This window comes from Hippocampus comes, unplaced genomic scaffold (genome assembly GCF_001891065.2).
Source record: "Hippocampus comes isolate QL1 unplaced genomic scaffold, H_comes_QL1_v1.1 scaffold124, whole genome shotgun sequence".
NCBI classification, from domain to species: domain Eukaryota; kingdom Metazoa; phylum Chordata; class Actinopteri; order Syngnathiformes; family Syngnathidae; genus Hippocampus; species Hippocampus comes.
In genome coordinates this window covers 1,397,811-1,413,172 of record NW_017805075.1, presented here as the reverse complement: position 1 = coordinate 1,413,172, position 15,362 = coordinate 1,397,811, and the positions used below count along the sequence as shown (strand labels likewise).

The window sequence follows — 15,362 nt, the reverse complement described above, 5'->3', positions numbered from 1 at the left end:
ACATTTTGAATGGAAACTCCAACACTTAACTATCCATCCATCCATTTTCTGATCCGCTTACCCTCACAAGGGTCACAGGCATGCTGGAGCCTATCCCAGCTGTCTTCGGGCAGTAGGCGGGGGACACCCTGAACCGGTTGCCAGCCAATTGCAGTGCACACAGAGACGAACAACCATCCACACTCACACTCACACCGAGGGACAATTTAGAGTGTTCAATCAGCCTGCCATGCATGTTTTTGGAATGTGGGAGGGCCACGCAGGCACATAAAAAAACAAGAAAAACTCCACACAGGAAGGCATGAGGAGAATGCTCAAGTCCACACAGGAGGGCCCGGATTCGAACCTTCGTTCCCCTGCACAGTGGGAAAGACGTGCTCACCACTAATGAACCGTACTGTCTTGTATTCTTTTAGTCTTGTTTACATTTGTCACACAGTGTTTAAAATTCAACATTTTTCAATGTCCGTTTGGTCTAATTTTAGTGTGACTGCTCATCTCTGTTGTGTTCAAGCAAGGCCCCGCCTCTTCCTCCTCCTTCGTCCCCCTCCTCCTCCAGGTATATGCACCATCCCTGTCATGCTTGTGTGTGCACACGGTGGGAGAGTCACAGCAGACCCACAGCAGCAACTCTCTTGGTGAGTGCTGTTACACACACACACACACACACACACACGCACGCACGCGCACACACACACACACACACACACACACACACACACACACACACACGGATGGATGGATAGATAGATCATGATGGTTCTATTTTGCGTTCAAATTTGAATAAATTACAGATATTAAAATAATTAAATAAAAATGTGCTGATCATGTAAAATTTTGTAATTACATTTTAACAATGGGTGAACATAGAGAGGTTGAAAAACGTATAATCGCGCCTGTTATGTTCTAATGAAGTGCTGTTGTTGTCCTGGATTTTGCTGTCATTTTATGTTCTTGTTTATTGATTGTTTCCTCTGCTCTTAGGTAAAAAAAAAAATGCTGCTTGTTGCATTGATGAGCTATTTTGAGATGACTTGCAAGTAAAAGAAATCCACGTAATATGTTTCATTTCAGTCTAATGCAAAATCACGCACTGCTTTTCTTATGAGCTGCACGGTTGAACATCAACGGTAAACATTTGTGCATATATATATATATATATATATATATATATATATACACCACTCTGTACATATATACAGATATATTTTAGAGGAAACAGCTTACATAAGTTTTGTGTGAAGGTTTTGAGCACATCAAGACTCTAATCCGTTATATAAGAGAATAGAGGGCAAGAGAGCAAATTGGGTAACCTTCTCATTTCAAGTGCTCTTAATCCTCCTCTAATTCGTTTCCATGTCACATTCATGACGTTTGTCAAAAGATCCATTCATGCATCAAATATATTAAATGTGAACAGTTTTTTCATTTCTAATTCTTTTTTATTCAACATACACCGTCAGTGGTTTTTAGAAACCGGAAGCTTGAATTTAAATTTAAATGTTTTTTTTTAATGATTTATTTTGGATTTTCTGTAATCCACACAGAATCAAATTCAACCCAATATTTTAGTGGTTCTCAGGGGGATGCAGAGGGTGAGGCCAAAGGGGTCTCAGTAAAGGGGTCCGTTTATTTCATAAGTTTGAGAACCCCCTCGACAAGAGCATCCAAGTTACTACATGTGGCATCAAATGCTAGGAAATTCCCCGGCCAAGAAATGAATATGAAATGGGTACATTTATCAAGAACGCTCTTCTTTCGTGGGGTAAATGAAATAGAAATAATGAAAAAATAAAAAGTACACTGACTGTTTTAATAGTGATGTCGGGTAACCCCAAATGTTGGAGAAGATCTGCGCTAACATGACGAACAAACTTGTGTGTTGATGCTTCCGCAGACAGTCTGAGAGGCGACCTTCACGCGTGTGCGCTTTCTCATACAATAATCCCAAAAGACTTTCCGTTTAGCGTCGTCTGCACATGAAGCTCGGGATTAACGCTGCAATCGCGCGCGCGCTTCAACAGCCATCCTCCATTTGCCTGCGGCGCTTTTGCTTTGGCGCAACTGTTGTCCGGAGTGAGTCAAGTGACAGTGTCTCTCTCTTTTGTATCACCAAAGACATCCCAGCCGAGGCCCGCTGCAGACATGGGGCGTCAGGAGGCCGACAACTTGTGGAAAAAAGACACGCAAGACATTCAGGAGATTTTTGACTTCATGGAGGAGTTGGGATCGTAAGTGCACGCGTTCATATTTACCATTGTTTGCTTTTTATTTCTTTTCATTTCAACTTTCTTGTGCCATGGCAAATACTGAACAGGAGAAAAATCTCACAGCACACCACCAAACAAAAATAGACATATAGACAAACAACCGTCCGCGCTCATACTCACACATCGGGACAATCCATTCACCTGCCACGCATGTTTTTGGAATGTGGGAGGAAACCGGAGTAGCTGGAGAAAACCCACGCTGGCACGGGGGAGAACATGCAAACTCCACACAGGAAGGCCGCAGCCCGGAATCGAACCCTCAACCTCTGTACTGTGAGGCCGACGTGCCGCCCCTATTATGACTCAATCTTTAAAAAAATAAGTCATTGACATTTTGTCACGTAAATTATTCATTTAAAATTTGATTTTTTTTAATTAGCAAAAATTATACCATAGTAATACTCTTAACTCTACAGCATACTGAATTGATTTTAGTATATTTGTTTCATTGACACCGAGTGAAGTGTCCTCATTTGTTTCCAGTCTTTCTGTTTGAGGCCCCCAGCGGACAAAGTTTGTACATCTCTGCTACAGATGTAGAATTGTAAGCACTTGGATTCTGCTCCATAACTTTAAGACCCGCCAGTAAGCAACATAAAGCGCAATGGACTTTTCTTCGACAGCCCAGCAGTGAATTATTGTCAGGCTCTTTTTCCTTGTTCTTTTTTTTTTTTTTTTTTTTTTTTTAATGCATGCAACCTGATTTCTCCCCCACTGATCGCACGTCATGTCCCAATTTGAAGCTGTACGTCTGTCTTAGTCTTCAATGTGATTGAGTGTTTGAATGATTTGTCCGTTGGAGGCCAGACGACTCATTTGATGGGATTACGGCAACGGGGCCTACTTTACAGGCGATTTAGACAGTGGCTGTCGCAGGGCTTGTCTGACCTGGCTGATGGCATTGGGTTCAATCTGGCAGCCGAGGTGTCCATTAACAAAGACAACATATGGATCATTAAAGCCGTACTCAAGGTGTGTGATATGCAGACGCTTACCAGGACCCAAAGTTTTTTTTTGGGGGGGATACAATACTACTCAGGCAAAATCATGCTGCTGGAAATTGATTCAATTTCACTTCATTGGTTAGAAAAAAAAAAAAAAAAAAAAGAAGAATATAATAATTACTGCAAATGGGACAAATGATTAATCATTAAACAAACTTTCACTTTTGAAGTCCTTTGCGCCGAGCTCCCTCTCCAAGCAGGAGACGGTGGGAGAAAGAATAAATGGCAGTAAAACAGGCCAAAATCCAGACACTCGTGGGCAAGACGGGACAAGAGGAAACTTGCACACTTCTTGTAGGGGTGGTTTAATTAACTATTAGCATGTAAAAAGAAATCTCACGCTTTAAACATTTCTACTGGGGTCATCACTCTAATTTCCCTGAGCATGGCATTTCCGGATATTGGGACCTGAATAAAGAATGCTCTAAAACCTGCAGACTTCTTGCTCGCTCTGGGAGTTATGAAAGACCCGCACATGTCAACATAGGAAGGTGCAAGCTATGTAAGATTCTTTGAGAAAGGAGCGAAAACCTGCCATCTCAAGTAGTTCGTGATCCAGTGTAAGTTGGCCACTGTCGGGCGAATATGATCAAACTTTGTCGTCTTGCTGCTGCATTTTGTTTTACCTTCTGTCTTTTAATATTTAAAAGGCATGGGGCCGCAAATTTGTATTTTGCGGATCCAAATTAGCATTTTCTTTGTCACATCGCCACACAATTTTTTCACCTTTAATTTAAAATTTGGGCCACCGTAATTATTGTGTTGCTCATATTAAAACCCTCGGTCGCATGTTGTTCAAAAATGTAATGCATCCATGTGTGGGTAAGGTTCACGTTGTCATCAAGCCATAACCCAAAGCAACATGCGCTGTGCCGCATGCAAACGTGCTGAGGAGGCAACATGCTTGTTCACAGGAGCTTTGCTTCTCCCGTTACAGTGGCGGAAAGTCAATCCAAAAGGGAGCGGATGCACTTATTCTTTCCCATCGGGCCTCATCACAGGCTTCACAAACATCCACAGCCGCATCCGTTTGCATCCTTGGATGCAGATGGTCTCCAAGCCAGTCAAATGCGTCCTTTTACCCTTGAAGCATCGTGCCCTCGTTGCGGACGAGGCATTTTGTGAGTCTTTGTGTACAACATCGTATTTGAGCTTTCCTTGGGATTGATTTCTCTCGAGGCCCGTTGGAAACTTCCAGGAGGAACATTGAAGGGAAATGAGCTGCGGTAGCCATGGAAACAGCATTTGACTGATGGGAATGTTGCTGTCGTGTGTTTGGCTCACAGCTCATTAAGCTGATTGGTGCAATACATTGAAATAATAGCCGTTCACTAGTTGTGTGCTAGCTTCTACTCAAGCTTGAGTCATTTGGATTTGGCATTCAGATGCAACTTTCATCCCAAAGTGCAGTTCAACCGTACAGCCGTTGTTCTACTTTCTGTAATATAAGTGGAAATGAAATGCAAGACTCATGATCAACTACACAGTGAAAATTACAAGTGGAGTGAATCATGTCCTCCAGTTTTTCAGTTGCAAAAGTATTTGTTTTAAATAGATGACGTTAATATTATCAAGCTTTTTATTTTTGCAATATATTGTATTTTTGTAAGAAAGCGTAAAATGGTCGGGCAAAAAATATGGCAGGACAAAAGTTGGGCGTAAAAGTACCCACAACATCGGTAGTTATACTGTACATTTGGGATTCTGCTCTTTCTATTTAAATTTGCAATGCAGTAAATATTAACAGCAGTATTGTCGTATTGTTATTTACATTTGAATGTACCACTGTTCTTTTGGAGAGTGTCGATCATTTCCAATGACTGATTTCGATATTGTTAATCAACTCCACTTTGAGTGCAAGTGCTGCTTGTTTTCTTTTGTACCTAATTTACTTTACAAAATGCTATTCAGTTTCATATACACTTCATCCCATAAATGGGTCGTTTAGTGATTTTTCATCATGCTTTACATGAGCTGATTTTGAAGGACCTTTTCATTGGTTTGATGCAGTATGCAAAACAAAAATATTGTACGTAACATGACCAAATAAACCAGTTCCACCCATGCTAGTGCACTTCTCCGACACGTAATCGAGTTGGTAATGATGCGACAAACGAAGCATAAACCGTGTTTACACAAGAAAAAAAAAGAATGAAAATGCCTTAAAATGTGACCTTATTTCAAAATGTTGCAGCAGCCCTGTCCGGTGTCAAAGAAAATGCTGTGCCACCAATAAGGATTTAAAAAGGATTTTTTTTTTCATTCTTATGATTGAAATCTTTTTATTGCACTGCGCGCTCTTTTCGTAATTTTAGTAAGCTGTCTTTAAAAGTAGAGCGAATGACTTGGAGGAGTGCACGCCTTCATGGAAGTGGGTCACTGTCATGGGGGGGGTCCATCACGCCGGGTGTCAGCAAGTCAGCCAGTAGGCGCGCCTCATGAAGGTGCAGAGGAGCTTGTCGCGTCTTAAGTGGTCCAGTGTGTGACCTGCGGGGGACGAACATTTCCGTTAGGTCAGGGACGGAGGCCCTAATCCGCCCGCTGGGACAGCTATTCCCAGACGCGGCTCAACATAGCCGGGACACATCACCACTCATGTCCCCGACATGTGAACACTTCACACTCAGTACAAATGCTTTGCTACTGTACTTACCTGTACTTGACTTCAGGATTTATTTTACTGACTGCTTTTTCACTTTGACTGGCTGCATTTGAAAACGGTTATCTGTACCCCTCCTTTGTCACGCATTACTTTTTCAAATCTCAATGCTTGGAAAAAGAATTAAACAGAGGGAGAGTCAACTGCGGTTGAGATTTTGATTGGTTGGTGGGGGTACAAAAACAGGCCTTTGGAGTTTTTTTTCCCCGTGACGCTAACTGATCCTCCTTTAATATTGTCCTCAGATGTGTCTCAGCAGCCATGCTTTGTATTTAATCATCTTTTAAACCAGAACTGCTTTTACATGTGTGGTGGGTGTCCTAGTGGTTCGGAAACTGCGGGAGGGATGTTTTTGTCTTTTATCATCTCTTTTGGGAAGCATTGTGCCCTACTTTTTCAGTGCAAAAGGTCCTACATCATCATCAAGTATCTGTACTTAAGATCAGAGTGTGAGTATTGATTTCACATCTGACAGTCCAAGCACTTGAACTGAGTGCGTTCTGGTCTATTCCAAAGACGGAAATATCAATTTTGGTCACAGGAGCCACGTCGGGTGATAGGAAGAAAATGTCGAGCTCATCCTCTGTGTTTCTGTGCGCTCAATGAAACAGGGGGGCCTTCTCCGAGGTCTTCATGGTGAGGGAGAAGAAGACGGGAAGGACGTTCGCAATGAAGTGTGTCAAGAAGAAACAAACCAGGGACCTAACTTTGGAGAACGAGATCGCCGTGCTCAGGAGGTTCGTTGTGACCGCTCGAGACTGAACGGTCAGGCAGTGTGCCGCATTCTAGAACAACATTTCTTGAGTGCTTGACCGTCAGGCACTGTTTTTGCTGTGAAATCTGAATTGCCGGTGTCCGGTGTTGCAACATCGCAGATAAAGCGTCCAGTCAAAAATGGCATAGTGTATCACATGATCTTTCACCTCAAAGATTACATTTCCAGGTGAGATCCAGCCAGTTGCTACCAAGCCAAATTTTGACAGCACATGTCTATATATTGTGTTCATTGTTGGATGGTCTATTTTTTGACCACTGTTTTAACATTGCGCAAGAGCATTAGATTATTCATGAGCTTTTTGAATCCAAAATAATGATACATATTCATTTGCACAGAGGGACCTCCTTATTTTCAAATAAAGTAAGCAGTTGCATGCACATAATCAGAAAAGCACCTCTAAAAATGGGTTCAAACCACTACTTGGAGGTTCCCTTTTTCTCACGTTAGAGGCAGGGCATGTTGAAACAGATAAGGAACAAATGAATCCAGAAATCGGGCCTAATTCTGCAGGAAAGAGTTCAATGCAATTTTCTGGTTTGTTCTCATTCACTCCCAAAGACATATTTATATGTCTTTTCACACTCCACACGTTCAACCCCAGATATGTATTTTTTTTCCCATTTTTCCAAGACTTAGGGTAGAAAAAAAATGGGGTGGTACTGAATGAGTTATAATGCAGTCTTAAACATGAACCGGACAAACATTCATTCATTCATTGTCCGAACCGCTTTATCCTCCGGATAAACATTTGAATTCATAATTGTATGTACCTGTGGCTGAAAAGCGAAGTTTGGACAGTCTCTTGCAAGTGGAGACAGTGACTGGTGCGACCTTCGCCAACAGCCTCTCAAATATCTGCACTCTCATCCATTTCCTCTCCTTGTATTCTTCGAATAGAATCTAGCTACAGCATTCAAGGGCAATCCTATTCTTCTTGATATGTGTGCATGGGTCATTCGCCGGGCGTGCGTGTGTGAGTCGCCAACTATAATTTGTTCTAGATTGTCCACTTCAGTTAGGTTCTCTGCGTCGCTTGGTGTGCGAGGGGCCTTCAATATTTTTGTGAAATACTCTTGTTTTTCTATAGAGCTGTAGAAATGTTCTTAGATTTGCGATTTGTAGGATAAATTGGAGTAAAATGAACCTTTGTATTGTATTCTATAAACGTTTTCCATTTTTGTTGTGTCCTTGAACAGAATCCAACATGAGAATGTGGTGGGGATGGAAGATTTCTATGAAAGTCAGACACATTTCTACCTGGTCATGCAGCTGTGAGTAGAAATTGCTTGAGCGGCGCACACAAGCGGCACGAGTAGCATTTGAAATATTGATCGACACTGTTGTTGTGGTTTCACCAGCGTGTCCGGCGGCGAGCTCTTTGACCGCATCCTGGACCGAGGTGTGTACTCCGAAATGGACGCCAGTCGCGTGATCCAACAGGTGCTGCATGCAGTCAGCTACTTGCATCAAAATGGCATCGTGCATCGAGACCTCAAGGTACAACTTTGAAAACTAAATATGCACAAAATAAATCCCAGACGTGGCCACCGAGAAACATTTGTCGTATTTATTACATCCGGAAAATATTCGCAGCGCTTCACTTTTTATTAATTTTGTGACTGCCTTATTCCCCCCAAAAATGTCTTCCTTTGTTTTCCCTCAAAATTGTACTCTCAAATCGACAGACAGTGTTTTGTTATAACCCTGGCAAAAAACATTTGCGACATACAGAGATAAAGATACTGGATTTAGTTTGCTGCTTCCTCTTGTTTAGTACTCCCAAATGCCTGCAGTCGCACACAAAAGCTCTTGAAATAAACAGTAATTAGTAATTATACGAATTTACCATACACATACCCTTCAAAATGAATTTAATTAATTTCGAATTGTGACATAATAACTGCTGAGATTTTGCTTATGTTAACATGCTAACCAGTTAGCTGAGCAGTGTTGCACTGTCACTTAAAACGAAAGCCAAATGTCAATGTTTATCCTCTCAGCTGCTCCACATCATAATGACACTTTTAGCATATTAGCATCTTTTCATTGACATGACATGAAGGTGCACATTTTGTCTTTGTGTAGCCGGAGAACATTCTGTACTACAGCCCAGAGGAGAACTCCAAGATCATGATCAGTGACTTTGGCTTGTCCAAGATGGTGGACAAGGGTGTTATGTCCACTGCTTGTGGCACTCCAGGATATGTTGGTGAGGAAATTATATAGCAATGATTTATTCTGATGCATCATTATTACAATTTTGCACCTGAGAGGAATTACCTGAAAGTGATACTCGAGCTAAAGTATCTGAACAGAAAATTATTTTGGTACAAAAAGTTAGTCACCATGTAGAACATTACTTGAGTATGTGTTGTTTTTTTTTAACATTTGATGTACTGAAACATTAAAAGTAATTTTTGAAAATAAAAGCGATTAAGTGTTCCCAAATACTTTTATTTGGGAACGTGAATGGTTAGAATTGTGATTGTTTTTACTTTAATCAGTCTCATTTTTTTTGTATTTAGTTCACTTGAGTGGTGTCGTTAAAGATGTGCATGTTGGCTCAAGAGCCAAGTTAGCTAGCACACGTTAGCCTGACCACACCACGTCAACCATGACTGCAAATGCACCCAAAAGTGTGTCGCTTTTTTCTTGTTGGAACCACTACGGTGTTCACCGCTGTTGTTCCACCTGACGCTCTTTCCTTTGGATTGTGTCAGTACAGACACGACTATTCTTCCACTTTCTGCGCTACAGTTCAGGCATTAAGTCAGAGAGCACTTTCTTTGGAATTTGTGTTGTAGCAACGAGTAATGGTTTTTCGGAAATGTCTCGGAGCAATACCGGAGTGTGGAGTAAAAGTGAAAGGTGCCAGTGATATACTGTAATTAACAAAGTAAATCACAGACACATGAAAATGTGACAAGCATTTATTTGTTGTGATATGCTGCAAGACAGACTTGAATCCGAACTTGTTGAACATGTTTCACTCCTTGCAGCTCCTGAGGTCTTGGCACAGAAGCCTTACAGCAAGGCAGTGGACTGCTGGTCTATTGGAGTGATCACGTACATATTGTGAGTATCCAATCAAAGAGTCATCCCGAAGGGCCAGTGAGAAGCGTACATGTCAACAAATTACTGTGCTGCGATCACAACTTTTTGACAGTTATTCATGATAAACGCCACCCTTCTCAATAGAAATAAACCCAAAGAGCAGAAATAATCTCCCCAACACGCTCGGTCGCACATGTCAAGTCAGTCATGTGATGGCTCCTCTCGCTTGCACAATAGAAAACAGAATGAGTAGAAACGTATGGTGAGCAGATTCAACATTTAATAACTAAGTTTGACTATCCACAATGAACGTTGTTGGAACTTTTATTCAACAACTCTGCGACACGTGGGCGTGGACCAGTCGACCACAGGCCGCGCTTTTAAAATGTGCTTTACAAACATAAATCTGATTGGATGGAATATTTAATGTCTTATCTACAGTACATACACATACATGTAAATCATATAGCGATTATCTTGGACTGGAATTGTGACTAGTCAGAATGAAGTTGTAGATCTCAAAGTCGAATTAGAGATATTATTCCGAAATGGTGCAATGGCTGCCAGACATATCCAGTTTTGCTGATAAGAGGGGCTTGCCAATCTCCCAAATATTGTCTGCCGATTAATGCCAATCTCCACGATGTGTTGTTCCAGACTGTGCGGCTATCCTCCTTTCTACGAAGAGAGCGAGACGCGCCTCTTCTCCAAGATCATGAAGGCGCAGTATGAGTTTGACTCGCCCTTCTGGGACGACATTTCCGAATCGGGTAAGAGCGGCCAAGGCTCACGTGAGCACCGCTGTCTCTTGTCTCTCGTCCTTCCCCTCACGTCACCGTCGTTTTGATCAATGCAGCCAAAGACTTCATCCGAAACATGATGCAGAAGAATCCCCTCATGCGCTACACCACTGAGCAAGCGCTCAGGCACCCCTGGTGAGTGGAAGCCTTCCAAGCGTGTCAACATCTCTTTTCAAACCCTAACCCTGGATTTAAACCTAATTTGACTTCATTTGAAACCCGAACTATTTTGGAATGAATAAATAAATGTAAAATAATGATAATGTCTGTAACTTGAAAGCCTATTTAAACACCCTAGGTCAAATATTCCTGTTCCATTGGCAGATCATTTTGCTTGAGTTAAATAATATTGTATATACTATATTTCATGGCGTTACTTTTTTTCTTTTTTTTTTTAAGCCTAATTTTTGGTCATTTCGTCTTAAAGATGCACAGTGAAGAAGAGCATTCACGATGAGATGAAAGATGAATCGCTTCCTCGAAAATACATTTGTGCTTTTCTAGGATAATCGGAAAGACGGCCCGCAGCCAGGACATCTACTATTCAGTCAGCGTGCAGATCCAAAAGAACTTTGCCAAGTCCAAGTGGAAGGTCAGTGCAGGCTGATTTGCTTCCTTTGATTAGCTAAATCCATTGAGGACCGGCCGTTTGCACTCAATAAATTGGGTGACTGCCTAAATCCTCGATGATTAAGGGCAGTTGAATAGAGCTTGTTTTGTAATCAAGGTCGCTGATGGAGGCCTTTCATGAGCACTTCTCTTACCTAGGGATGGCCGGTTCCACTTTTTTTTTCATCGACCGATATCAATATGAGTCCTCAAACCTTCAGTAGTAACCCAATACCAAGTACGGAAACCACTAGTACTTTTGACAGGTTCAAATTTTTTTTTGAACCAATGACAGATCCTTTTGAATAATATATAGAAACTAATGGCAATTGTCTATTCTCTTTTTTGTTCGTGAAATCCATACTTGTTTTAAATTTAAATGAATAAATATACAAAACGAATTACAGAAAAAGTCCCAATCAAAATATGCGTGTGCCAAAGGTACAATCCTGGTGGAGTAATACACCTTGTGAATTGTTGTTATACAAACCGAAAGTTAATTGCCATGACTACCTTTCTTCTTTCTGGCGGAACTGGTTCTTCCTTGTGTTCTTCTTCTTCTTCTTCTTCTAAAGGAGATGAAGAACAAACAACTTCCGCCAAAAAGAAGATCACAAATAAAAACCCGCGATGGAGTGAAGCCGCGAAAACGGAACCGCAAAGTAGCGAGAGAACACTGCGCTTTCACGACTACCGTTTAACCAGCAAAACAAGTTTGTCATCTTGGTCTGAAAGCACCGTTTAATTCAACTGCGGTATCTCAGTTTGAACACTTGGGTGGCACCCACATAATGACGTACATGCTGAAGGAGAATAACAATTGAATTCACGCGGTGTATTAATGTAACATGTATAACGGGCTTATGAAAGCGTTGACAATGAGCCATGCTCTTGTGGCCGATACTGCTATGGTTGGAGGGATTTGATTGACACTTGAGCGTGGCGTGTTTTGAGCCTATTCTGCAGACATGGCCACAGCATTCGTGAGCGGAGAAAACGGCTTGATTTTTAATGATTCTGAAACCTTTTCTTCAAGGTCCAACAATTAATCAACTAATCAACAGCAAATCAGACATAAAATTAATCACCATTGTTTTAGATAATCGCTGTATCGTTACAGCCATTGTTAAATTTAAAATTGTCCACCTACTCCAATTTCAACTGCTCAACAACAAATAAAACAAACAACATTTCTGTAGTACCCCATGAATTGATTTTATCAACAATCATTAATATTTTGGTTGATTTTCTGACGGATGTTTCTGGCCACACCAGTGAGTCAATCATAATCAATTTATGTGTGTGCATTTTCTGCTATGTGAATTTGACATAGACCTGTTTTTAAAGTAAAGTAAATAAAGGGATGGAAATTCATATTTTGCATCCAATCTATCAATGAATTGAAAAGAATAATCACCTGATTAATCGCTGATTAAAGTAATCGAGAGTTTCGGCCTCAATGAATTGTTTTTAATCATTTCAATTTGACTGGCGTGTTCAGTCACATTGACAAGAATTGTAGCTGTCCTTTCACTTTACTGAGACTTGAAGCGCTAAAAATGTGGACGTGTGGTACGGTGACAGCAAGCCTTCAACGCCGCCGTGGCCATCAACCACATGAAGAAACTACAGCTGGCGCACGCCGCGGCCGAGCAGGTCCCCAAGGCCGTTCAGATCCCGGACATCCACCTGGTCAAGGCATCTTCCCCGGTCTCGCAGCGCAAGCGTCTCGATGTGCACGGCGACCTGGAGACCGAAGGAAAAATAGCGTCCCCGAACCACATGAGGCTGCCCGCCAGCCACGTGGACCTCAAGTGCCACTTCTACCCACTGAAGACCAGCCACAGCACACAGCACGCGCCCACCATCGCTGAGACGGGGAAGAACATCTACCACTCAGAGCCCGCCAACCTCAACGGGTACGTACCCGCTTCAGGCCGCCAGGCCAACGCTTGTGAGCTCACCCGGCGCTATCTCTCTTTTTTTTCCAGCTGTGGCAAAAACAGAAACGGAAAGATCCTTCAGACCAGCGTTTGCTCTGTCATGTGAAGCTTGGATCAAGTTTACTTTGAGAACAAGTACTCTCTTCTTGGTAGGTGATGAATTAATTTCACTTTCATACTGACAAACAACATGGCCGACTGATTCTCAACCACTGTGCGGTGACGTGAGTGGCCATCAGGTGTGCTACCGGAAATAAGCCAATTTCATTTCATTTTCACAAAAATATTTTCTTCTAAATTAAATGCTTTTCAACGAGATAAGACTTCTTGTGTGTCCTGTTCTTTTACCTCTTGTGGTACGCAAAAGAATTAGAATCAAATGTTCCGCTACGGGACATGTGTAACTCGGACAAAATCTAAAAAGGAGTGAACCTTTGCAAACTCTCTTGCTCTGAATGATGACACTGAGCGCCTTTGCTCTCTCTGCAGGTCACGTTGCTGCGCTGTGCAGCCCAGCAGCATCCGGCTGTTTTATGTCTACAGCGCCATCTGGCGCTGACAATCGGAAGCGGTTGATTTTCTGCCTGACCTGAGACGTCTGCATCTGCAAGGGCTGCGCTGCAGCCAGTGGGCCACATTTGTCACAGTGATGTCGTCATTTAGTTACGAAAGTGCCTAGGAGGCTTCCCCCAAAGATCAAGAGTAAGCAGCAGACATTTGCACGAAATGCACCCAAATGTCTTGATTTGACATGGCGATCAAAGAGCAATATGATGGTTTGCTTTAAGTAGGCTACTTTGCTCCCGGAGCTCTTGCGCGTCATATCAAGATTTTGGTGAAAAATATTACGCAACCAAACGTGTTATTGGGGTCTAATTAGTGCGATCCGGGAATATTCTACAGGAGAAAACGCAAGCACATCTGCTATTCAGAGGTTGTTTGTGGAGCTGTTTTTGTCAGCATGCTTTTGGTCTCTGTTGTTTTTGTTTACTTTCTTGAAGCAGTAATGTGTATATATTCACTGTTATATGTGTGTGGAAGTGATTCCTTCATGAAGTGTTCATGAAATAGACCCCCTTGAAATGGTTTTGTTTGGCCAAATGAATCACCATTTGGACTGATTTTTACAGGTGCCACAATGAATCGATAATTCTCGATTAAGTAACCATTATCGATTAAGTGACAATTGATTGCTGGGAGACCTTGTTTAACCCAAAAATCACTTGATAGTTTGGGCCGGGGCGTCGCCGACGGTCCGCAATCCGCCGGGTGCGTGACGCGCTGTGTGACAGGGTCTCCCTCCACACTCGATGGGCCCTTCGCAGGTGGAGCTGCACAGAAGGGATCTCCACTTGTCCCTCCTGAGATGGGAATAGTGGAGTTTGGTAACCATAGGCAGATATGAATAGAAACCGACCAGTAGCTGATCAAACCAGAGTATTGTGCGCGTACTCCACCCCGGGCAGATGGACAGCCCAAGACGAGGGACGCTGGAGATAGCACCATCGAGCCTCAATCCAACAGGCAGACTAAGCGGATGATTTCCTTTCTTCAAAAACTCATCAGATTTTGCAAACATTTTCATCCTGTTGAAAATGTAAGATCTGTTGCCTCAGTGGCACCCCCTGGATTTCTTTCGGGAAAATTTAGTCGACGAAGCCACTTTGTAGCAGCATGAAATTCACAAGGCACGTCTACTTCAAGTAGATGCATAAAAAACAGAAGTCATGTTGGAAAAAGGCAAAGTGTTGTCTGGCATTTGGGAATTATTTTGACCATTTCCTGTTAAAAAAAAAAAAAAAAATTTTTTTCAATTGTTGCCAAATTGAACCATGTAAAAGGGTTGTAAAGGGTGGACATTTTCCTATCATTTTAAATGGGGGATTTTAGAAAATATTCCATGTCGGAAACTTTCCATTCGAATTGAGTGTAATTTCGTGGAAATTACACTCATGTTATATTCAAGCAGAAATAAAAACATTTTGGGGGCTTAGAAGCAGACATGCAAATTAGATAGTGCTCTCTGCCCACGTGTCGGTGCAATACACAACCTAATGGCTCAATTTTATTCTTCCACTTTATTCGATGTTTCGTTTTTCATGTTTGCGAACTGTGGAACTGTTTTAGTTTTCATCATGGCAAGTTTGGCTCCCCATAAAACTGGACCTCTCATGACTCAGCATCTCCAAGTTGGAGCAGATGTCTCACGTGCGATGAGCTGCCTGAAATGACTCGGCTTCTAACA

The 15,362-nt window shown here is 42.1% G+C and overlaps 1 protein-coding gene across 2 annotated transcripts; it reads left to right on the top strand.

Annotated features, from left to right (window-relative positions):
• Positions 1-428: 428 nt before the first annotated feature.
• LOC109512925 (calcium/calmodulin-dependent protein kinase type 1D-like) lies at positions 429-14,903 on the top strand. 2 transcript variants are annotated; one of them, XM_019865033.1, is made up of 13 exons: positions 429-638; positions 2,119-2,231; positions 6,545-6,670; positions 7,908-7,982; positions 8,070-8,208; positions 8,797-8,920; positions 9,711-9,786; positions 10,423-10,535; positions 10,622-10,700; positions 11,070-11,157; positions 12,759-13,093; positions 13,166-13,266; positions 13,607-14,903. In XM_019865033.1, the coding sequence occupies exons 1-12, from the start codon at positions 564-566 to the stop codon at positions 13,221-13,223; spliced, it is 1,401 nt and encodes a 466-aa protein (XP_019720592.1). In that variant the 5' UTR covers positions 429-563; the 3' UTR covers positions 13,224-13,266; positions 13,607-14,903. The 2 variants fall into 2 exon arrangements, with proteins under 2 accessions (XP_019720592.1, XP_019720591.1); XM_019865032.1 differs by having other exon boundaries at positions 13,166-13,270.
• Positions 14,904-15,362: the final 459 nt, after the last annotated feature.